The sequence below is a fragment of the Hakea prostrata genome, chromosome 4 (genome assembly GCF_041222555.1).
Source record: "Hakea prostrata isolate BN-2017 chromosome 4, UWA_Hpros_2, whole genome shotgun sequence".
In the NCBI taxonomy this organism is placed as follows: Eukaryota; Viridiplantae; Streptophyta; class Magnoliopsida; order Proteales; family Proteaceae; genus Hakea; species Hakea prostrata.
In genome coordinates this window covers 12,565,129-12,586,328 of record NC_142603.1, presented here as the reverse complement: position 1 = coordinate 12,586,328, position 21,200 = coordinate 12,565,129, and the positions used below count along the sequence as shown (strand labels likewise).

The window sequence follows — 21,200 nt, the reverse complement described above, 5'->3', positions numbered from 1 at the left end:
TGTGAAGACCTATCTTTGTGCTTCCATTTCCAAAATAAATCATGAATTATGGCATGATTCCTTCAAAATTTTCTTATAGCTGCCACATTCTTGGAACCCATTTGATGTCTAGGGTTTTGAAGAGACTAAAGAAAAGGAACAAGAAAGTAACTCAACCCTCAGACCAAGAGAATGTGCTCTATTGTCAATTTGGAAGCTGAGAAATGCCAGAGAATGAAAGGAGACGATGGAAGGTTGAAGAAGAAGAATTGAAGTGTTGTGCAATCTTGTGTATCAAAGTATTGTCTCCAGCACACTTATACTACTTCACTAATAATAGTTGTTTAAGTATTGTCTCCAACTCACCTTATATTATATCACTACCAGGAAGAAAGGTAATGGGTAAAAAAGAGAGATCACAATATGAGGCTAGTAGCCAACGAGTTAGTTCCTAAACTACCCCTACTACGTAAACTCTTACCAGTCTCACCACTTTGGAGTGATGGTGAACAAAAACTGAATGGTCAGAATAATATTGGGAGAAGCCATAGTCAGTGTCAACATTGCTAAATTTATCAAACTGGATCTTAGGGGCTGTTGCGACCTATAAATAGCCTTTTTGAGCTTAGAAACCTTATGTGCATTCTCCCCCTTAGCAACAAACCCTGCAGACCTGTTTTAAAATTTCCCTAATTTCTCCAACAGACGTAACAGAATTTGTAAGAAATCTTTTCTTGAGCCCATTTGAGTTGGTTCTCGTCAAAGATTTGGTAAACTGGTCCTCAGTCATTGGAGTCTACATAAGATTATAAATCCTTAATAGAAGCTAGCTTCAAAGCTCAAACATCAAATCCTTGGAAGAACCATTTCGAATCATATAACAAAATGTAATTTGATTACATATGTACTTAGGTATAGCCGGGATATACATGTAGCCAACATCAAAACTATACTACTTGCATACAATAGGTTAGCATTTTAAATTAAAAATATTAGAGGAAGCTACACCCTATTCTGACTCAGATTCAAATCTAATCATTAATTGACGCTATGAAATAGAAACTAGCCCTTCTTTATTCAACCAACCCATAGGTTAGAATGAACTTGAAGTCCTAAACTAGTGCTTTCTTTGGTATTATGTAAATACGTGTTTGGTATTGATTTTTTACCCCTATTTCTCATTAAAATAAATCAACATAAGCATAAATTCATAAATAGCTCAAGAGTTGTTTTTGATATATTGCCATAATATGTATTTTTTATTTTTGCGTTGAAAAATCACCATAACCTGTTAATTGTTGTTTATGTGGGTACCATTAATGAACATGTGCCAAATTTCTACTTAAGCAAGGGTGGAATAGCAAAATCGACAAAAATTGTTTGCTACTCGAGCAAGGGTAGAATGGTAAAATTAACAAAAATTGAAACAAAATTTTTCTCCTCTCTCCAACCTCTGGCTTGCTCTCAGATCCTCTTTTATCATATTTTAGGGATATCAATACTATCCCAAACAAAAAACCGAATCAAATTGACCAAAACTGAGGTGATTCAGTCAAAAGGGGTGAAACACAGAGACCACTCTAATATGAACTTATTGGATCATGTTATGGGTAGAGCCTCCATAACCCAAATGCCCAAATCCAAACTGGACTGCACCATAGTAGGCACTAAAAAGAACTTAAAATATCAGATAATACCAATGCAATCCAATAAGAAACCAAAATCAACTTTAAGTTCATTAAAATACAAAATTTCTTTGTGGTTTGGAATGTATTTGTGTTAAGGATCAGAGAAATAGAGAAAGAGAGCTCAAGAATGGGAAGAAGAAGATGATCTCAGAAGAGAATGAAAGAGGCCTCACTCTTTCTATGTAATAAACCTCAAAATGCTAGCTTTTATTTATAGAGAATTAAAAAGGGAACGACAACCTTATGAAAGAGTAGTCCTATATGGACTCATATTTCCTCTTTTATCACAATTCCACTAGGAACAACATAGGTCGTGCTATATTATATTTTCAATTTTATATTCAATAAACATTTGAACACATTAATGTATATTTAATATATAGATAAGATACCTAGTTAGTTTTCTGTGTAGCAATTCCTGTTTTGGGGCTTACATATACACATAGACATTGTTATAATTGAAGTATAGAAAAAAGATTTCTTATTGAAAAGAGTGATAAATTCATTTCATTTTTTATGTTTTTAACGAAAGAGAAATGGAGATGAAAGTGCTAAATCTCAAGAGGCTTCCTTGATTTCTGTTTAAGCCCTTTTGCCTCTTAGCACTCCCCCTTCAAGTTGGAGAATAAACATTAGACATTCCTAGTTTGTTATGGATATAGTTTTTTTTGGTCAATACTATAGATATAGTTTGCTCTTAGTCGCTAAAGATTTGGTAAATAAGTCAGCCAATTGTTCTCCAGTTCGAACATGATGAGTGGAGATCAATCCTTGTTGCAGCTTCTTAGGACAAAGTGACAGTCTATTTCGAAATGCTTTTTTTCTTGTGAAAGTCGTTATTTGATGCTATGTTGGATAGGGGTATGATTATCAAACACAACAGACATAGACATAGGTACCTCATGACTAGCCAAGCTCCCCTAGAAACTGCTTAATCCACATTAACTCACAGATGACAAGTACTTCGGCTTTGTAATTTGACTTTGCATTGGATCAAGTAACCATCATATGTTTTTTACTCTCCCAAGAATGAGATTCCCTCCAATGAGGGTACAATAGACTGGTAGATCTCCCATCAATTGGTGAACTAGGCCAATCTGCATCTGAAAATCCTTCGATTCTCTTGTGGCTATGGTCTATGTAAAGGAGCCCACGTCTAGAAGCTCTCTTAGATACTTGTGTATAGCCACAACCCAATGAGTGGTTTGATGACTAGATAAAAACTGACTCACAACATCAACCGGAAATGCAATGTCAGTCAAGCCACAATCAAATAGTTAAGTTTCCCAAGCAACCTTCAACACTTGTTAGATCATCAAGAATTTCTCCATCTTCAAGCATGAGTTTTACTTTTGGATCCATTGGAGTATCCAAAAGCTTTAAAGTGAGCATCTTTATTTCAGTTAGTGAATCGGTCTCATATTTTCGTTGGGATAAGAAGATTCCTTTATTGGACTAAGCCACTTCCATCCCTGAGATGTAATTGAGCTTCCCCTAGATTGTTTCTGTAGATAGGTCTTCAAATCAATGCCTTGCAAAATCATCTCCAGTAATAATAATGTTGTCCACATACATAATCAGAAATATCCTCCTTGTACTAATGGATTGAGTAGTCACTTCTACACCGAGTCGGGCCAAAATCTGTCAATTGAAGTATACCAACCAAATAATGCATGTGGTGATTGTTTTAGTCCATAATTGACTTCTTTAGGCCATACCAAACCTTTCCCGCCTTAAGCAACAAATTCTGGATGTTACTCCATATAGACTTCCTCACTGAGATCCCCATTGAGGAATGTATTCTTCACATCTAGCTGAAATAAGGGCAATGATAGGTAGCAGCTGAGGAAATTAAGACTTGAATGGAAGAAGACTTTGCCACAGGAGAAGGTAGCCAAATAATCTACACTATATACTTGAGCATATTCCTTCGCCACAAGTTTGGCCTTTAGACTAGCAAGAGTACTATTGGGATTTACTTTTATTGCAAACACCTAGCAACATCCAATAGTAGTTCTCCTCGGAGGTACGGGAACTAGTTCCCCAAGTATGATTATCCTCTAGGGCTGCCAACTCCTCAGTTATCACAGCAGTCCACCTAGAACTCGACAAGGCTTCAGACACAGGCTTAGCAAGAGAATGGGTTTCAATGGTAGATAAAGAAGTATGATAAGTGGGAGAAACACTAGTATATGAAACAAAGTTAGAGATGGGGCACTGGATACAACTCCAAGTGCCTTTGCGAAGGACGATTGGAACATCAAGGTTAGAGCTAAGGGGACTTGGCATGGGATCCATGGGCGGAGCCGGACCAGCTGGCTGGGCTTCAGCTGTTGTCGTATGTTGCTGATATACGATAGTGATCTCCATTTGGACAGGTGGAAGTGGAGGCAGGCTGTAATTGGTGCAGAAATAATAATTGGGAATCCTCATCTATGGAGGAGAAAATCACAAGCATAGAAGAAGGGACAAATTCAAAAAATGAACCATCAGAAGTGATAAAGTATATTCAAAATTCAAAGGAATAACAATGGTAAGCCTTCTGAGTGCAATTCATGTAAGAGACAAGCAAGGTACAATAAGGACTGTAGGGTATCACCTTTAGGAACAAATGAGGGCATTCAGTTAATAAAATGATAAGCAGCTAAGACAGCATCAGCCCCAAGAAAGTTTAGAGACCTGCATTTCAAATAGTGTTGAGCGGGTAACTTCCATAAGATGGTGATTCTTCCATTCTATGACCCCATTCTGTCGAGGGATATGGACATTTGAAGATTGATGAAGAATCCATTCGATGTCATAAAAATGTTAAAAGGAATGTTAAAAGGAGATGAAAAGTATTCCTTTGCATTATCACTCTGAAGAATTTTAATCACTACACCAACTTGTGTACGAATCGAAACAGGTCCAACAAACAAAGGGCCTTTTCTCAGCAAACAAATCAAGAAACAGTCTCAGCTCTATGGTTGACTCCCCTAGAAATAGGTTAATTGTTAGTTTCTGGGGTCTCAGCTCTTCTTTTACTCCCCCAGAAATAGGTCAGTTGTTAGTTTCTGGGGTCTCTTCTCTTGAGCTCTTTTGCTCCCTTTGTGTGCTTGTCCGTTTTGCTTGTTGTTTTTAATATTATTAGTTATTCATCAAAAAAAATAAAATAAAAATAAACCAGGAAACAGTCCTGATAACACCAGTGATGATGGAGTGCAAATTCAGTCTCCAATCAATTAGGTCTGACCCAACCATGGCCTAATTGCAATTCAGGTCTGATTCAGATATGGTTTCATAAGCCAGTCCTTGGACACCAGATGTTTAGTGCCAACTTCAAGCAAAATTTCTTTAGTATTTCCTTACCCTTTGGAGAGCCCTCAACCACGGCCTTCCCACCCAATCCTTCCTTGTTAGCCGCCATATCTCAGTAAATCCCAACTGCATCCTTTGTTGGAATGACCCAGAAAACCTTGAGCACCTTTTCTTCTTTTGCCCCTTTTCCAAATCCATTTGGAGAAAAGCCCTAGCCTCCATTTGGCCCCGTTCAAGGCATTCCTTTGGGTTTGCTCGTGATTGGTCTTGGATTGTGAGAAACTTTTCAAGCTCTTCCATTTGTGATCAGATTGGTAAGATAGTTTTATGTGCCTCCATTCATCATCTTTGGTGGGAGCGCAATCTTCGGAGATGGACATCCAAATCTCGCTCTTCAGACATGATTTGGAATGCCATCTATTTTGATGTTTCTTTTAGATTGTTAGCTCTCCCCAAATCCCTGTTGAGGATACCCCAAGGAACAGATTCATTGTTGTCTCTTGGGGTCTTAGCTCTTCTTTTCGGTCTTCCTCTTAAAGACCTTGTATTCTTGTTTTTCATTTGTTCTTTAATATAATTATTTATTTATCCAAATTTTTTTTTCTTAGGTAGTTCTGAAACATACCTGGACAGAATTCTCATCTATCAAAGCTCTACAATTCAGATGAAACTTTGACAGGCCTGGTTCCTTTGCATTTTAATGTGAACAAGTCTCTCATCTAATCTCTGAAAAACAGCATAGGGTGCTGTCTCCACTAGAAACTCTGTAGACGACCTTCAAAACCAAACTGCAGAAGACACCAGCAGCTTTTATTCTGAAGATAAAGGAAGTACAGGCTGCGGTTCAAAAGTTTGTGGATCTCAGTATCTTAACTCTAATACCATGTTAAGGATCAGAAAGTGGAGAGAAAGAGAGATCGAGAATGGGAGGAAGAAGATGATCTGAGAAGAGAATTAAAGAGTCCTCACTCTCTGTGTGAGAAACCTCTAGATACTACTTTTTATTTTTAGAGACAATTACATTACTCAAAAAAGGAACTATTGCCTTGTGAATGGACTCAGATCTCTGCCTGGAGCTGAATCTTGAGAGCTTCCTTGATTTCCCATTATGCCCTTTTGCCTCCTAAACAGTTTGCAAGTCAAACTGGAACCAACCCAGAACCAAATGATAGACACATAATATATTACTCACCAACTATACGAAAACCTATTTTTCATTGGATAATCTATAATGTCTAGTAGTACCCAAATGGTATTTGTTCATAAATCACTATACATATCCTATTATCATATTTTATTATTCATACATAGGCCATAAACAGAAATATAAGCTATCCCAAAGAGCCTGAATTTATATTTTTGATCCCAGATCAAAGTGGGACAAAATTTAACTAATTAAAAAAGCATTAACTGCGTTATGACTTTTGGTCTCTCCTTACTGAAAAGAAAGGGAGTGAAAATATAAAATAGGAATTCCCCAACACATACAAAATGTAAGGAATCTTTTCCACTGATTTTGACTAAGAGTTGGATTGCATCTACTAATTTGTTTTTTTTTTCCAGGCCAAACATGGTGTTAAATGCTTGGAACTTCCTCTCATCCAGCATGCCGAAGGCCCTGATTTTTATAAACTTTCTACTGTCTTAAGTGGTAGGCTTCAACACATATTGAAAATTACATTAATAATAGTGTAGAAGAATTTAATGTTTGATATTATTGCAAGCACACATTGTTGACAACTTCAGGCCTTTCTCTTCCCCCACCCCCAAAAAAAGAAGGGAGGAGGGGCGTGGAAAGGGTTTGTGTTGGTCATGTTGGTTTTATGAGTCTTTTTTATTGTAAGGGAAAAAGAATTTTGCTCTCAGTGGTTTCCAAAAGTACAGACGATTGGTTGTTCATCTTCCATCCTGAAAATATGAACATTGAAAAATCTGTGATTGGTTTGTTTTTTTTTTCTTGTTACCAGCAGACATGACATTTGATTGGATCGTCATAACTTCTCCAGAAGCAGGCACAGTGTTCCTTAAAGCTTGGAAGTAAGCATTATGGGTCCCTTGATGCTATTCAGAATATACCTCTCGTTGATGTGGTCTAAATGGTTTAGTTCACTAGAAATTCTTATTACATATCCCTGTTAACTGACATGATTCTGCAAAATAAACATGCAGTGACTTGAATTTCGATGGCATATGTACTGCAAAATGATCAAACTGCCAACTCTGCGACTTGAATGCCTTCAAGTATGATATGTTTGATATGTCAAGCATCGTTTTTAATTGAAATTGAAGTAGAACGTCCTAATGTATATCTATTCTCTGTTCTCATATGGGACAATTGGAACTTGATTCCATCTCAATGTGTAAATGTGCGTTGTGTAGTTGTTATGTTGGAAGAAATTTTGTATCAGGCTATCATATTGTGAGGTCTGATATCTTGGTAGGCATTTTTTAGGGTCCCCCGTATCCACCATGTGGCAGGTGTGGTGGGACCCAAAATCTGTGAACAAGTAAAGTGGTTGACTTAGTCTCACATGTGAAGTTTCAAGCCGAGCCAGCATTGGACACAAAAATATATCCACTGAGGCTCCACCATGTAGAAAAATAAATCTGTGAAAATACTCAGTGGAAACACAACTTTTGATAGATGGTCCAAAAAAAAAGAGGGCTAAATTGTAAGGAGCGCTGCTACTATATGGGAGGATGTAAGCTTGCATAATTGAATTTGGATAATTCATGTATTCGATCCAAATCGTACCTTGTCAGCTTGGTATAGATTGATGGAAATTATCAGCATGGTAGGAATCTCGATCTTGAGGGCAATGTGGAGCTTCCAAAAAACTAAAATCTCACGAGATCTCGGTTGAGATATTGTAATTTTTGGGGTTCCACTTGAGTGAACTTGAGGGTCCATCTTGGGGGGTTCTAAGGGTTAGGTTGTGCTGAAACTTGGTATTTAGCTTATTTAAGGCTTTTTAAGCACTCTGGTGGCCTTAGATTTGTGAGTTAAGTTCCAACTTGACCCTAAGTTCAAACTGATATGTTATAGGAATAAACATGCAATGCTGTAAAACATGAAATATAGAGCCATTATTTGATATAAATGAGGTTATAGCCCTTCCAATGGATCTAACATATAGTAAAATGACCTTCCTAACCTAAGTATTTTTCAGTATTTTTTAAAATTTATTTTAATGTCTTGCAAAATGTATTTTTTAAATCCTAAAATTCAAAAAATAAATTAATGACAAAATCAGAAATTTTCCCATGGAAGTGTAGATCAGACAAAGATGTTGAACATATGTTTAATCCACACTCCATGACCTACTCTAGAACATGGTATTTGGAAAAAGTCAAATTTGGGGCAAAAAATTCACCTTGCTTGGAGAACACCTTCAAATGGCCTTGATCAATGTTGTTTTGTTGATGTAGTTGTGCTAAAGAGTCCTTTAGGAGTGTTACAGATGAAGATCCAGCGAGATTTAGGTGGAAAATACTGCCAAAAAGGGTCTTGTAGGCTGCTATCAAGAGAGGAATTGAGAGAAGTGAGAGTGAGTTGAGATGAGATAGGAATCTCGTCTGGACTTGAGCAAGAGGTTGTAAAAAAGGGGGGGGGGTTTCGACCTAGATCTCTGGTCGAATAGAGATCTCAGGTGGGTTTGTGTATTTATTTGGTATCTCCCTTGGACTCTTCTTGAGGCCCTAGAAAAGCGAGATCTCGGCGAGATCTCCTATTGTGGAAGCTCATAGGAAGACCTTCCTATAGGGTGATGCAAAGATACTTTGTTCATATTCAGAATTTTCCCTCCATTTGCTTTCTTCCTAAATTCATACACGTACCCTCTTTGAAGGACTGTCTTGTTAGGTTGACAATTCAAAGTAGTTGTACTTCCTCCATTTACAAGATGGACTATGATGGAGTTTTAATTGGCCTATAAAACGAAATGTCATTTGGATTAACTGAAGTTCTATGAATGCATTTAATAGCATGTTCAAGTTGTGATTGATTAAGCTTCAATTGGTGTCAGAAATTTACCGCAAGTGTTGTCTTTAGGGCTGCTGGGACCCCAAAAGTTCGGGTGGGCGTAGTTGGTGCTGGTACTGCGAGCATCTTCGAGGAAGTAACGCATTCTGACAATCAATCTCTAACTGTTGCCTTTTTGCCATCAAAAGGTGTGCAATTTTTCCAGCGCATGTATGTAATAGTTGGTCCTTTAGGAGCTGGGAGTTCATTTGGTGAAAAGGTCAGCAATTGTTGTTTGGTTGCTCTTAATTGTTGCATGTTGTACCCAAATAGGGTTTGGAAACTGAATTCAGGTAACATTAAATATATGGGACGATACCAATATCTTCTAGTTCTTAGTATACTTGCAATGGAAGGATGAAAGAACTTATGGACTTGCATTTCAAGGAAATCCTTTGTGTGTGATCCTATGCTTTGAAACTTATGAACTTTTGGCTGCTTGTGTGATAACAAGCTGATAAATATTGATTTCTTGCTGCTTTTAGCTTGTGACTCTACTTTGAGACCTGGTTATTATATTTTCCAGCAACGGGAAAGGTTTTGGCTTTGGAGCTTCCAAAGCAAGGGGATGGAACTTGCACTGTCCTGTATCCTGCTTCAGTGAAGGCTGGTCATGAGCTTGGTATGTGTATTTATATATTTTCTATCCTTATCCATCTAGTGAATTGATTGTTTTTCTTGGATGCTAGTGGCTGTACATTCTACAAAGTCAAGAGCACCATTTCTTTATTCTTTGGTAACATTCGTCCTTACTTTTTTTAGGTTGACTCCTAATATTTGTAATGATGTTTGGAGCCTTTGATATTTCAAAATTCGAGAGTGCAGATGCAAAATCATTTGTTTTATTCACGTAATACAAAGCAATTTATCAAATAGCATGCAAAAGGGCGGGCCTAGCGCAATGGTGGAATCTCTCCATTGTGCGCTGGAGGTCGCGGGTTCGAATTAGCCTCTTTGCAAAAAGCAGGGGTAAGGCTGCCTAGAAAGTTCCTTCCCCAGACCCCACAGTGTGGGAGCTTCGGCACTGGGTACGCCCTTTTTTTAGTAAGGACTCACTCAAAAAATCCTGGGACCATGAGATGTAGATCACAAGTCTATATCTACCCGTAGGACGAGCCCCAAAATCGGACCCAACAAGATTGTGGGATGCGACTAATGTGAGAGGCAGCTTGGGCTGATAATGTGGTGAGTTTTTGTTTCAAAAGAGCGTTGCATAAGGGAGTTCTACTCCAAATAAAAATATGAATGTAGAAGAGAAAAAGAGCAAAGCACTGTCCTCGTCACTGTTTGCATGAACAGTGTCAAAGCAAATATTTGCCTTGTTTGGGATGTTTTCTGAAATTATGAAGCCCACAAGTGGAGAAAGATTCTATCCTAATGCTGGCTTTATTTAGCTTCTATTTTCAGTTTTGAAATTATATTCTGTCCCCCCCTCCCCCAAAAAAACCAAGCTGTATCCCCTGGGATTTGAGTTAATGCATATCTGATTAAAAAAAAAGGTCCCATTTTCATCTGGGCCTATGTGGTACCCAAAATGTCCAAGTAATGTCAGCCTGTGAAATTTTGACGGATTCTGCTATTTAGGAGCCTTCTAAGGTGAATTGCCTTCATGTTTCACCTTTAACTTTTGAGTTTTGAGTTTTGAGTTCTTGCTGTTCTTTCTCAGGCTCTGTTCTTGATTCTACGGTGGTGAGTTGGTCTTTCCTTTTAAAGCCACACTGTGAATGTGAAATATTAACTTGAGATCTGGAGTAGTAAGAGGTTAATAGATTTCACAGTTAGCTGCACTGAAGGAAAAGTGTCAATGTAGATTCACATTCGAGAAGGAGCTCCTGAACACCAGAGAAGTTACCTATGGATGGAGGCAGAGATCCAGTCAGCTGGTTGTTGGAAACTTATCTGCTTGAGATTTACGGCCACTGAGTCTGTTGCTAACAACATGATCAAGATAAAGAAAGGAAAGCTTATGAGAGTTGAGAGAACTAGAAGCAGGACAGAGAAAGAGGAAAGCTTGTCAGAGCAGAAAACCAAAAAAGCCAAATGTAGGAGAAACAAGACACCCAGTCTGCAATAGCTGGATAACTTTCAAGGGAAGAAACCCACGTGTGGAGAGAGAACTTTAGTTCAGAGATACAGAGAGGGGGGGGGGGGGGGAAATGTATGATTATGTTTTCTCTTGCAGATTCGAGAGGAGGGATTGGACAAAGTATAGGAAAGTAGTAGTACAAGAAAAGGTGGAGCAGAAGAGGGGAGAACTGGAGGAAGAACTTAACTGTAGTTGAATGTGTATAGGATTGAATCAGACTAGGATGTTGTTGGGGAAGCACAAATTTGCAATTCCGCATAAATAAGATGGGAACATTTTGGTAATTAATTAGATAGGTTAATTAGGTTTTTTAAGGGAATAAAAATGAGAAACAAGAAATCTGTTGACATTGCTCCTTACGTTGTTTGGGAGATTAGTCATCCCTTTTTTGACTTCAACTTCATCCTCCTCACTCTGTGTTCGACATTTCTTCTATTTTAAGGTGGGATGGTTGTAGCCATCTCTTTTAATGTGAATTCAATGCCAGAGTAAAATCAGCCTTGAAAAAATCCCTACAATCAACTTTGCTGTCTGAAAATGCAGTGATTGGATCCCCAAAGCCCAAAATCTGAACAGGGTCCTCACTTTGCATTCTACATTTCTTCTATTTTGAAATAGGTGGGTGGCGTTGTATCAGTCCCTGTTAAAGATGAATTCTCTGAAGCCTAAAATCGACCTAGCAAATATCCCTATAAGAAGCTTTGCAGTCCCAAAATCCGGTGATTAGATCCTCAAAGCCCTTAATCTGAACAGGGCACTCTGAAGGACTAAAACATCCACTATGCCCAACTACAAATGTGAATTGAATTGGATCCACCAATTCAGAGTGTTGAAGATCTTTGGTCTTTGTTTCTTCATTTTCTGATTGTTGCGTTCTTCACCAACTGTTGTCTTATTCTTAGAGTTAACTCTATCGAGCACTGGTTCCAATTGCAGCACTGAAAAGGTAAATTGAGGTGAAAGATAGGGGCATTTTCATCATAAAAATTCTTAACTAACGGAATTCGTCAGAAGTTGACGGGATGTTCTTGTTTGGATTTTTTTAGACCACCGGAAGATGGGATATTTTTTTCCAGATCAAATCTGCATTAGGTCGAAACTCAGGCAGTTCAAATGAAATGACTAATCTTATTTTCATTGAAATGGAATCTTGGTAGGTTATAATTTCTGTCTATTTTCAATTTTAGGAATTTTTATTTTGATGCTTATAGGAAGTTTCTATTTTAGTTGCCTAGTTTCTGTTTTTGAGACTTTCTATTGTAAAGATTTAGGCAAGCCATAAATAGGCAAGCCATGAATAGGCCTTTCCATCGCAATAAAAGAGAAGACTTTATGGAAATTGGATTTGTTGGCTAGAAGCCTCAGTGATGGAGTTAAATCCACGTTCTAGATCAGATAGCTGTGGGTGAGACCGTGAGAGATCCAGGGCTAAGATAGCCCGTCCCCCTACTTCCTTTCTTGTATGTATCCTTCTTCTTATCCTTTTACATTCTTCTTTCGTATGTAACAATAGAAAACAAAAAGTCAAAAAAGGGTTCTAGTTATTTATTTCTGTCTTCATTATTATGTTGATCCCGGCTGCAGTGGATCTTCCACTGGGGTTGGGGGTTTGAGGTTGACTCTTGTCAACATGCATCTAAACATGAACAGAACCTCAAGCATGTGCCTTTTTTGTTCTTCAGTAATGCCGTTCTGTTGTGGAGTTAAAACAGCTAGTTTCATGCACCATCCTATGAGCATATTAACATAACAAAATTCAGGTTCTTCAAATTGGGTATATTCTAGATCATTATCTGAATGAAAAGCTCTTATAGACACACCAAACTGAGTCTTACTTTTACAATGGAATTGATTAAGGGTTGATAAAAATCCACAATGATCATATAATAGATATGGCCATGTCATCTGAGAATAATCACCAACAAAAGTTATTAGTTATACAAATCATAGCTAATTTTGATACAACACAAGCCCTACACTTCTGAGTGCCAATAGAAAAATTTTATGTTGAAGATTTTAGTGAATCATAGTGTGTCTGCGTCTGTAAGTAATAGTTCTGTAATTCATGGTCAACTTGTCAAAAGGAAGGATTGTCGAAGAGAGAGAATAAGTAATCCTCCCAATTCTTATTTGGTGATTAAAGCAAGGAATTTGGTTTTTCTCTCTTTTGTTTTTATTTACCATGGATGGTTCTCCTTTATGACAATAAGAACAAGGGGGAGGGGGGCTTATTCTTTTGTCCCCCAGCTTCACCATCCAATGGTGAGACTGCCTTTACCTTTCTAATCTTAGTTCCTTTGTAATTCTGATTCTGTTAACCTCCCCCCACCCACCCCAAAAAAAAAAAAAAAAAACAAAGTTCTGATGAGAGTATGATGTCCCTGTCACCAGGATCATATTTATTCACATTCTTCTGTGTAGCACCTCTTTTTTTTTTTTGGGTGGATACCTTGGAGTATCTTTGTTCCTTGGCATTGGAGAGCAGCTATTATTTACTCGAGTTTATATCATGGACATTCCTGCATACTTCATTAAACAGGTTGTCCTATGAACTCAGTGTTTACTCCAGTTCTTATCATGGCCAGTGGTTTCTGAATGTTCAATCAGTTTCAACCTCCTCAAGTTTTCAGTTACTGGATGTTCCCTTAAATGATGGAGTAGAAATGCTAGTCACTTTATTCTTCATTAACAAAGTCCAAAAACTCCAGATTTGCAGAATTTTGAAATTGTGTAAGCTTTCTGTTCATATGATCCTTAGGGTTACTAAGTCCCTGTTTAATGTGGCATATGTTGCAGAGGAAAGACTATCAAATCGTGGTTTTGTGGTCACGAGGCTCAATACTTACTCCACGGTAAAAAAATGATTCATTTTCTTGTTGATTAATGGGGTTACTCAAGTTTCCATATTACTCACATTCTTGGTTATTTCTCTTGGGGTTTTGTTTTCCAATGGTGTTAATTAGGTCTGGATGTTATCATCGATGTTGCATGGGCATGTTCATCATGCAAGTGTTCAATCTGGGACATGCTTGGCCATTAGGCTTTTTTTTTTTTTCTCTTCCCCTTTTCCCTTCTAGGTCCTACTGGCACTAGTGAATTTTTTTTCTGAACCGGGTACTCCTACTCATTTTCCTTGTGGAAGTTAAACTTTCAATGAGGTTACTATTAACTTTGTTCCATGCATCTGCTACCCTAGTTTTTGATGCCTACTTTTTTAACTCTGGAGCAGGTAGCTTGTTGCTTATAGGGGAATTTTGAATCGATCAAATCAATTTTGTGATTCATGTTTAAATGGCTTGGTCAAGGATTAGAATTTTCTCTGCCAATGTTAAGTGACTGTCCCTGTTTATTAGATTTAGGACAGTCATCACTTACAGAGTTATCTGGGGACTTCAAATAAGAGTACCAATAACCCTGTATTTCTTGTGATGTTTTGCCCTACCCATCTACTTCCAGGCTGCAACTTGGACAGGTAACATGCAGATTGCAGGCTGCAGCTGGTTATGAAGTACAGCATGATGCATTCAGCGCAAAGGACATGATTGCATATTCTGTATTCTACACCATATGTGCAGTCTGTCTTTTTAGCCTATGACATGTGTCTTTGGTGGATTTCTAGTCAGGGTTGTGTTAAACATCTTTTTTCATCTCTCTTTCTGTTCTTTCCACCTTGTTACATTCATGCTTGCACTAAATATGCAGTATGAATTCTCATCTTTTCTTGCATTTTCGAAATCATTAGATGTTGTTCCTGAAATACGTTAATTTGGTTCTCAACTTTGGTTGATTATTCTCTATAGTGTAAGTAATTATGCTGCAAAGAATTTACAGGATATGAGGTCTAAACTTGTAATTACCAAAAAATATCGCTTGAATCCCAGGCATGTATCAGTTCACTGGACGCTCATGTTGAGGTCAGTGTCTCAAATTGTTTGCAGAACCCACAGAAAAAAAGATACGAAAAGGTGGTTTATCTCTTTATGGTCTGGGGCATTCATGCAATTGCAGATGTTCATTCTTGGGTTCTCTCATGGATTAATTTCTTTGAATCGTGTGCCTGTCATCATGTTATTATCTTTTCCCTTTTATTTGTAGTTCTAGAAGCAGTGGAAAGAGTTCTGCATATTTTATTTATACAAATTTATTTCTTTTCTTTCTTGAAAATAGTAATCGTTCTGGGTCCATTACTGGGTGGGAACACAAAAAAAAAAAGGAAAGGAGAAGAGCTAGCCAAAACAGGGAACACAAAGTACAACTACTAGCATCAGTAATGCCACTGTCAGCGTAGGCTTCTGCTAATTATTTAGGCAAAATTTGTGTCATTGGAATGAAATGTTCAAATTAAAAGCCAGCAAAAGATAAAACACCTTTAAAGCAAGAACAAAAAATGGTGCATTTCCCACAACTATGAACGGGAAGGAAGTGGGATACATGGTAGGGGAGATGATCCCTAGCTGTTTTGAAGTTTCTGACAGGAAAATATAGACTGGGAGGTGCGGTTGGTTTGTAGGGTCTAGTCATGTTTTAATGTGCAGTCACCATGTGCACCGGGCATAGGAGTCTTCAGTCTCCAGCTAACTATTCTTCAAAAGGATATTCTTTCATGAGTCATCACATCTAAAAAACTTACAAGTATTAAACATGGAATTAAAGAGTCCAAAAAAAGTGGAATGAAGTTGTCTCCATTACATGTAATTATCTAATTGGGTGAACTTCAATTCAAAATTTTTTCTATAAGTCATCGAAAAATCTTTTGTTGTATTCCTCTAGGCAGGAAACACACTAATGCACAGGCTGAGAATAGATAATCCCCAAACTGGCATAAATTGCCCAAATGAATAGCTGCCTTTTCTGAGTTGGAGAAGAGATAATTTTGCTAATTCTATCATTGCAATCATCAACTTGGACCAGTTTTGAACTTCATATTCATGATCATAAACTAGAACTATTTAATTACCTTGCAGTGAGTGAGTTTTCTAAGCTGAACTCTAGCTTCCTTAGCATTGATGACAGGTACCTGTATGTGATGTAGACCAAACAACATTAGTGCAAGCACTTTCAGCTCCAGTTGTTGCTTTAGCTTCCCCTTCAGCAGTTAGGTAAGTGGTTTGTCATGTCCCATCGTCTTAAGTTAGGAGACATCCTCTCTTATGCTCAAGAATTTTTGTAAATCATTCCTGGTGGCTGCTGCCTTGGTTTCACTAATATCTGAATATGTTTTTGGATGGAACTTATATGATCAAGAGCTTTGGTTCACGCTCTCTGTCTTTCTCAACAATTATTGCACGCACTCGGGAGATGCCTTTCTATTGCTAATTTGCTAGTTTGTCCATTGAAATACACCTCTAATGCAACAGGGCTTGGGTAAATGTTATTTCTGATCCATTGAAGTGGAATAATTCCGTTGCATGCATTGGTGAGACTACTGCTTTAGCTGCAAAACGTTCATGCTTTAGGAATGTATACTTCCCCAGAAGTCCTAGTCTTGAAGGGTAAACTCTTTCTTTGAAGTCTAATACATCATTCCCCAAATGCTCTCCTCCTCCCCCCCCCCCCCCCCTTTTTTTCTCCTTTTAAACTTTTACTGAGTCTGCTGAGTAAGTGATGTGGCTAGTAACTGAATTCATGTTAATGCATCGATCACTTTGCCATACATGAAGATGGGTAACATCTTTTCTTGTTCTGCATTTCTATTTCCATTTATTTGGGAGATTTTTGACATTTCACTGTGCTAGTTGAATATCAACTGGAGCTAGACCAGTTTTTTGAAAACCCAGGTGCAACCTGAGTTTATCAATGCCCTTCCTGAGTCTGGTGCACAATTTCACTGTGGCCAAACCATAGGGTGCACAATTCAACCTGGTCAACCTATCTGGGCTCTCAGCTCAACACAGTCTTACCCAACCCATGTATTTTAACACAAAATGAACACATATTAGAAAAGATGGAGAATTCAACCCAAGTTTAAGGTATAGCAGGCCTAAATGAGACCATCATGACACAGTTCATGTGTGGCCATAATTCTTATATTCACTTATGCAGACTTGGCTGAGAATTGAAACCCTGTACAAAGTGTAGAAATAAGATAGATGCCGGGTTCGTTTTCATGAGCCACTCAGGCCCTGAAGAAAAGCTTCAAATTCAGCACAAAGTCAGTGAAGGTGCCTAAAAAGCTTTAACAGTAATTTGGAGATGTGCAAGAGATTCATTAAGTGCTTTATATCCAGCAAGTAATTGGCTTTTAGCAGACTGATATTTGGAACTTAAGTAGGCCGTAAACTTGGGAACATGGAATTTTTTTTTCGATGAATGAAATAATCATTAACCAAAACTCCAACGGGGAAGAAAGACTGTACAAAGGAGGAAGAAGGGGCGGGGGGGGGGGGTGGCTTGCAACCTAGTAGCTGGCTAAAGAGAAGAGCCAAGACTCTAGGAGACCACAATAACCCTGTTCCTTGGGTGTCCAAAATGGGGGGGGGGGAGTGGTGAAGCCTAGCAGAAACGTCAAAGCAGATGGTACTCCAAATCAAGTCAAGAGATCTGGACTTAGAGGCCCATCTTATTGACATTGCAGTCCCACCAAATGTGGGAGATCAAGACATTCAGCACTAGTTTACCTGCCACATCACAAATCGAAGTACCTGCAAAGTGTCTCAGGAAGCAGTCCCAATCCCTAGGGAACCCATATGAGCATCTGGAGTGGGGCCAAATGGTAGGGATGGCTTTCTCTCATAATGAGCAAGTGGAGGGGTTGGAGAAGAAGAGATGGTTGATGTCTTTAGGGCCATTCCAGCAAAGGATACAGTTGGGGCTGACATTTAGGTGCTGGTGGATAAGGAAGGACTGTTGGCAACATGGAATTATTTGTGCTGAAGCTTCAAGTGTTCTATATTAGTGGTGGGGCTGATGCATGTTGAACCTGTCTGTCATGAATTTCAATGAATACTATAGTATGCCTTTGTGAGAAGGTTTGCTTCAGATCATTCCAAAGTCCGTTTGCAGTTATGGAGTATCATTAGCAGCAATAGCAGGTTCAATGCTGTTACATAGCCAGAAAGGCATAGTATCATTTTCTGAGAGTACCTTGGCTGCTACTGATCTTCACTACAGGAAAGAATAGCAAATGAAAACGCTAGTTTTGTCATTATTATTATAACTGGGTGCCAGTACGGACAATATGCAGCATAGGTTGCTGCAATTCCAAGGAGCCGTTGAGACTTTCAAAACCATAACTGATACTCATATAATCAGATCAGAACACGATCAACTCAGTAATCGGAGCCAAAGAAGAAGGAGCTGCAACAGGTCAGGATAATCTACTTTCAGCCAGCAACCATTATTTATAACGAGTGAGAAGTAACAAACCTCTTAAGTAGTTTCTCCTAGGAAACTATTATCAGATTAGATAGAAAAATGTTCTAGCAACATCCAGGGCATAAAGGTCTACACATATCATAGGCTCCAAGTGATTTTGGTTTTGAGTATTCTACGTGCGTGCGTTCAAATTCTACTTTTTGGAGAGAGGTGATGGAACAATATGCATCAGTTGTATCTCTTGGTTTTCTGGTGAATATAAATTATAGTTATGGGTTTCTTGAAATTCCTTAATCAGTGGAATTGTTTGTGATGTTGCCAATTATGGCCATTGTTGGTGCAATGGAGAAATGTGGATGCACAGATTCAAGTTTGAGGGCTTCCATCTTGTGCCTCCTCATGCCCATCCTAATGGTTGGAACCTATCTAATCTACCCATCCTAGGACCTGCAAAAGCTGGATTTCTATTAGAGTTTCACGATGGAAAGTAGCTGGGCTTCTGCATGTCACCTTAATTACCATATTCAATTTTTTGATGCTTTACGAATCGATCACTACATCCTCCTCAACATGGTTAACTAGTACTACTTTTAAAGTATGGTTATAACATATTATTTGTTTCCAGGCTATTTAAAGAACAGTTAGGCCTTCTAACTAGTGGTTATCCTTTTTGTGGCAGATGGGTTGAGAGCATCCTGGAAGCCCTGAGAGTCCATGATCAACCACAGAATGTCAGTATAAGATTCACAAGGAATATGATATTTAATTTTGCTATACAGCATTTTATTTTTGTTCTGCAAAAGATCATTAGAGTTGTCTTTGCTTTCTTCCTTTTTATCTCTATATCTCAGGCTGCCTCTTGTTGACAATGAAGGAACAAGTGCAGGATTAAAGGAAGGCACCTACAGATTTGCCAATGCTTCGGGAGGATTGATTTCATCGTCCGACATTTAATGATATGCTTGAGGGTGGATGCCACTGCAGCGAGTGTCGTAACTTCCCTACCGTCTTTGTGTGCTTGTGTGCTTGAGTCGGTACTAAAGCTCCCCATGACCATTAAGAGGTCAGCTCCCTGAGCAGGCACCCGGAGGAAGAAATTCCATGCTAGATTGAACTAGCAGTTCCGGCGACCTGCATGCTCGTCTGACATAATTTTTTGGTGACTGCAGAATCATATTCACTTAACTTCAAGGGTTTGAATCTTCTTGGGTTAAGTAAGTTCTATATCTAAATTATGGATGAAGCTATGTTTTCAAGGACTGTAGTGCGTAAGCTGGTCTGGGTGAATTTAGGTCTCATAAAAAATTTATAGTAACTCAAAATGGATATGCCTCATTTTTCGTTAAAAAATAATAATTTATGCATTGAAACTGTTAATTTAATTAGAGAAAATGATGGGTACACTTATAGTTGTATTATTATGATAGTTGTATCATTGTCTTATTAATCAAACAACAAATGGAAGAACAAAGAACGAATTTATAGAAGAAGAAAGAGGATGAAATTTAAGATTTAATTTTAGGGCGTTTGTCAAAAAAAAAAAAAAAAATTTGTTTGGTATTTGAAATTTTTGCAATAAAAACTTATATGCTAAATTGATAAAAATCATGCATAATAATAAATCAATCTCTTTCTCTCTCAAAATTAATGCGAGATTTTGTGATGCAATAGGGAATTTCTAGAGTGAATGTAATTTAATAAGAGCGATCTCGTGGAGCTATTTTGCAGAACTGAAGCTAAATCTATATTCATTTCATATTGATGAATGACTTCTGATGTCTGCTCATCATTATTTGTCATTGCATCTGTAGATCGGAAAAGAAATGCAACGGTTAACTGATTGAAAAATGAGAGTACGTGTACATTTCAAAGCAGAGATGTTACTGCTTTGACATGGCGTTAGGTTTAGGATCCTAGCACAGAAGGCCCTCTTGGTTACTGAACCACGGAATGGCCGTGTTCTACTGAGTGGTTATTAGATCTTTGCTCGGCCACTCCTTATCAATGAAGTGCTTTATTACCAAAAGAAAACATGGCGTTAGGTTGAACACTAACACTACTTCCTGCCGTGTTTTAATTTCATACATGAGCCATCTTGTCAATATACATCATATAAATGGCTGGTTTCTATCTGTTCTTCAAAATGAATACATCAAATACGTTTCCACACATGTATATCCCTCTCATACATTTCCACACGTGTGTATTCATCTCAATTTCATATATGAGCTATCTTGTCAAGCTATCTCCATCATGGTTTTCTATATGTTCCTCAGAATGAATACATTAAATACAGTTCCAGACATATATATCCCTCTCATTCATTTTCAGACGTGTATACTCATCTCCGCGAGAGTCACGATGTGATGAAGTAGTTCTATAATGAATGTGATGGGTAAAGATATTAAATGTCTACTCTCTCTCATGTAAACATGGATGATGGATGTAGCATACTATCGTTACTAAAGGAAATCAGTTGTATGAGTTGTTGGCCGCCTTTGTAGACGTGAAGCCGCCTCTAATGGTAAAGTCAAATTATGGAGGATATAATACCTCTTAAAGATAAGTGAATGCTCGAAGAGCTGAAGTTTTCTCGGGTAAATGCCGGAGTTAATACTGGTTTAACTTGACTTTCCTAACAAGATCTTGTTTGACTATTTTTATAGTTAAAGAAGATACCATAGAGTGGATGGATGTCAGAAGTTGGATGGATTGATCCAATTCCAAGGAGAGAACTAAGGTGGAGGTTCGACTTGCATATGCTCTAAGCAATTGGATTAGGGCACTCCTTAAGGATCTTGAAAGTACCTCTATC

At 38.1% G+C, this 21,200-nt stretch overlaps 1 protein-coding gene across 7 annotated transcripts in view; it reads left to right on the top strand.

Annotated features, from left to right (window-relative positions):
- LOC149017962 (uroporphyrinogen-III synthase, chloroplastic-like) overlaps positions 1 to 19,657 on the top strand; it is a 50,313-nt gene extending 30,656 nt beyond the window's left edge. For 3 of the 7 annotated variants that reach the window (XM_089152281.1, XM_089152280.1, XM_089152278.1), the window contains 9 exons: positions 6,528 to 6,615; positions 6,932 to 7,001; positions 9,016 to 9,134; positions 9,512 to 9,607; positions 13,868 to 13,923; positions 16,085 to 16,170; positions 16,429 to 16,563; positions 19,065 to 19,116; positions 19,260 to 19,657. In XM_089152281.1, coding sequence (XP_089008407.1) covers positions 6,528 to 6,615; positions 6,932 to 7,001; positions 9,016 to 9,134; positions 9,512 to 9,607; positions 13,868 to 13,923; positions 16,085 to 16,170; positions 16,429 to 16,563; positions 19,065 to 19,116; positions 19,260 to 19,277 — 720 coding nt within the window. In that variant the 3' untranslated portion in view covers positions 19,278 to 19,657. The remainder of the gene's footprint in view (positions 1 to 6,527; positions 6,616 to 6,931; positions 7,002 to 9,015; positions 9,135 to 9,511; positions 9,608 to 13,867; positions 13,924 to 16,084; positions 16,171 to 16,428; positions 16,564 to 19,064; positions 19,117 to 19,259) is intronic. The other 4 variants (XM_089152283.1, XM_089152282.1, XM_089152285.1 and 1 more) reach the window with 4 other exon arrangements.
- Positions 19,658 to 21,200: the final 1,543 nt, after the last annotated feature.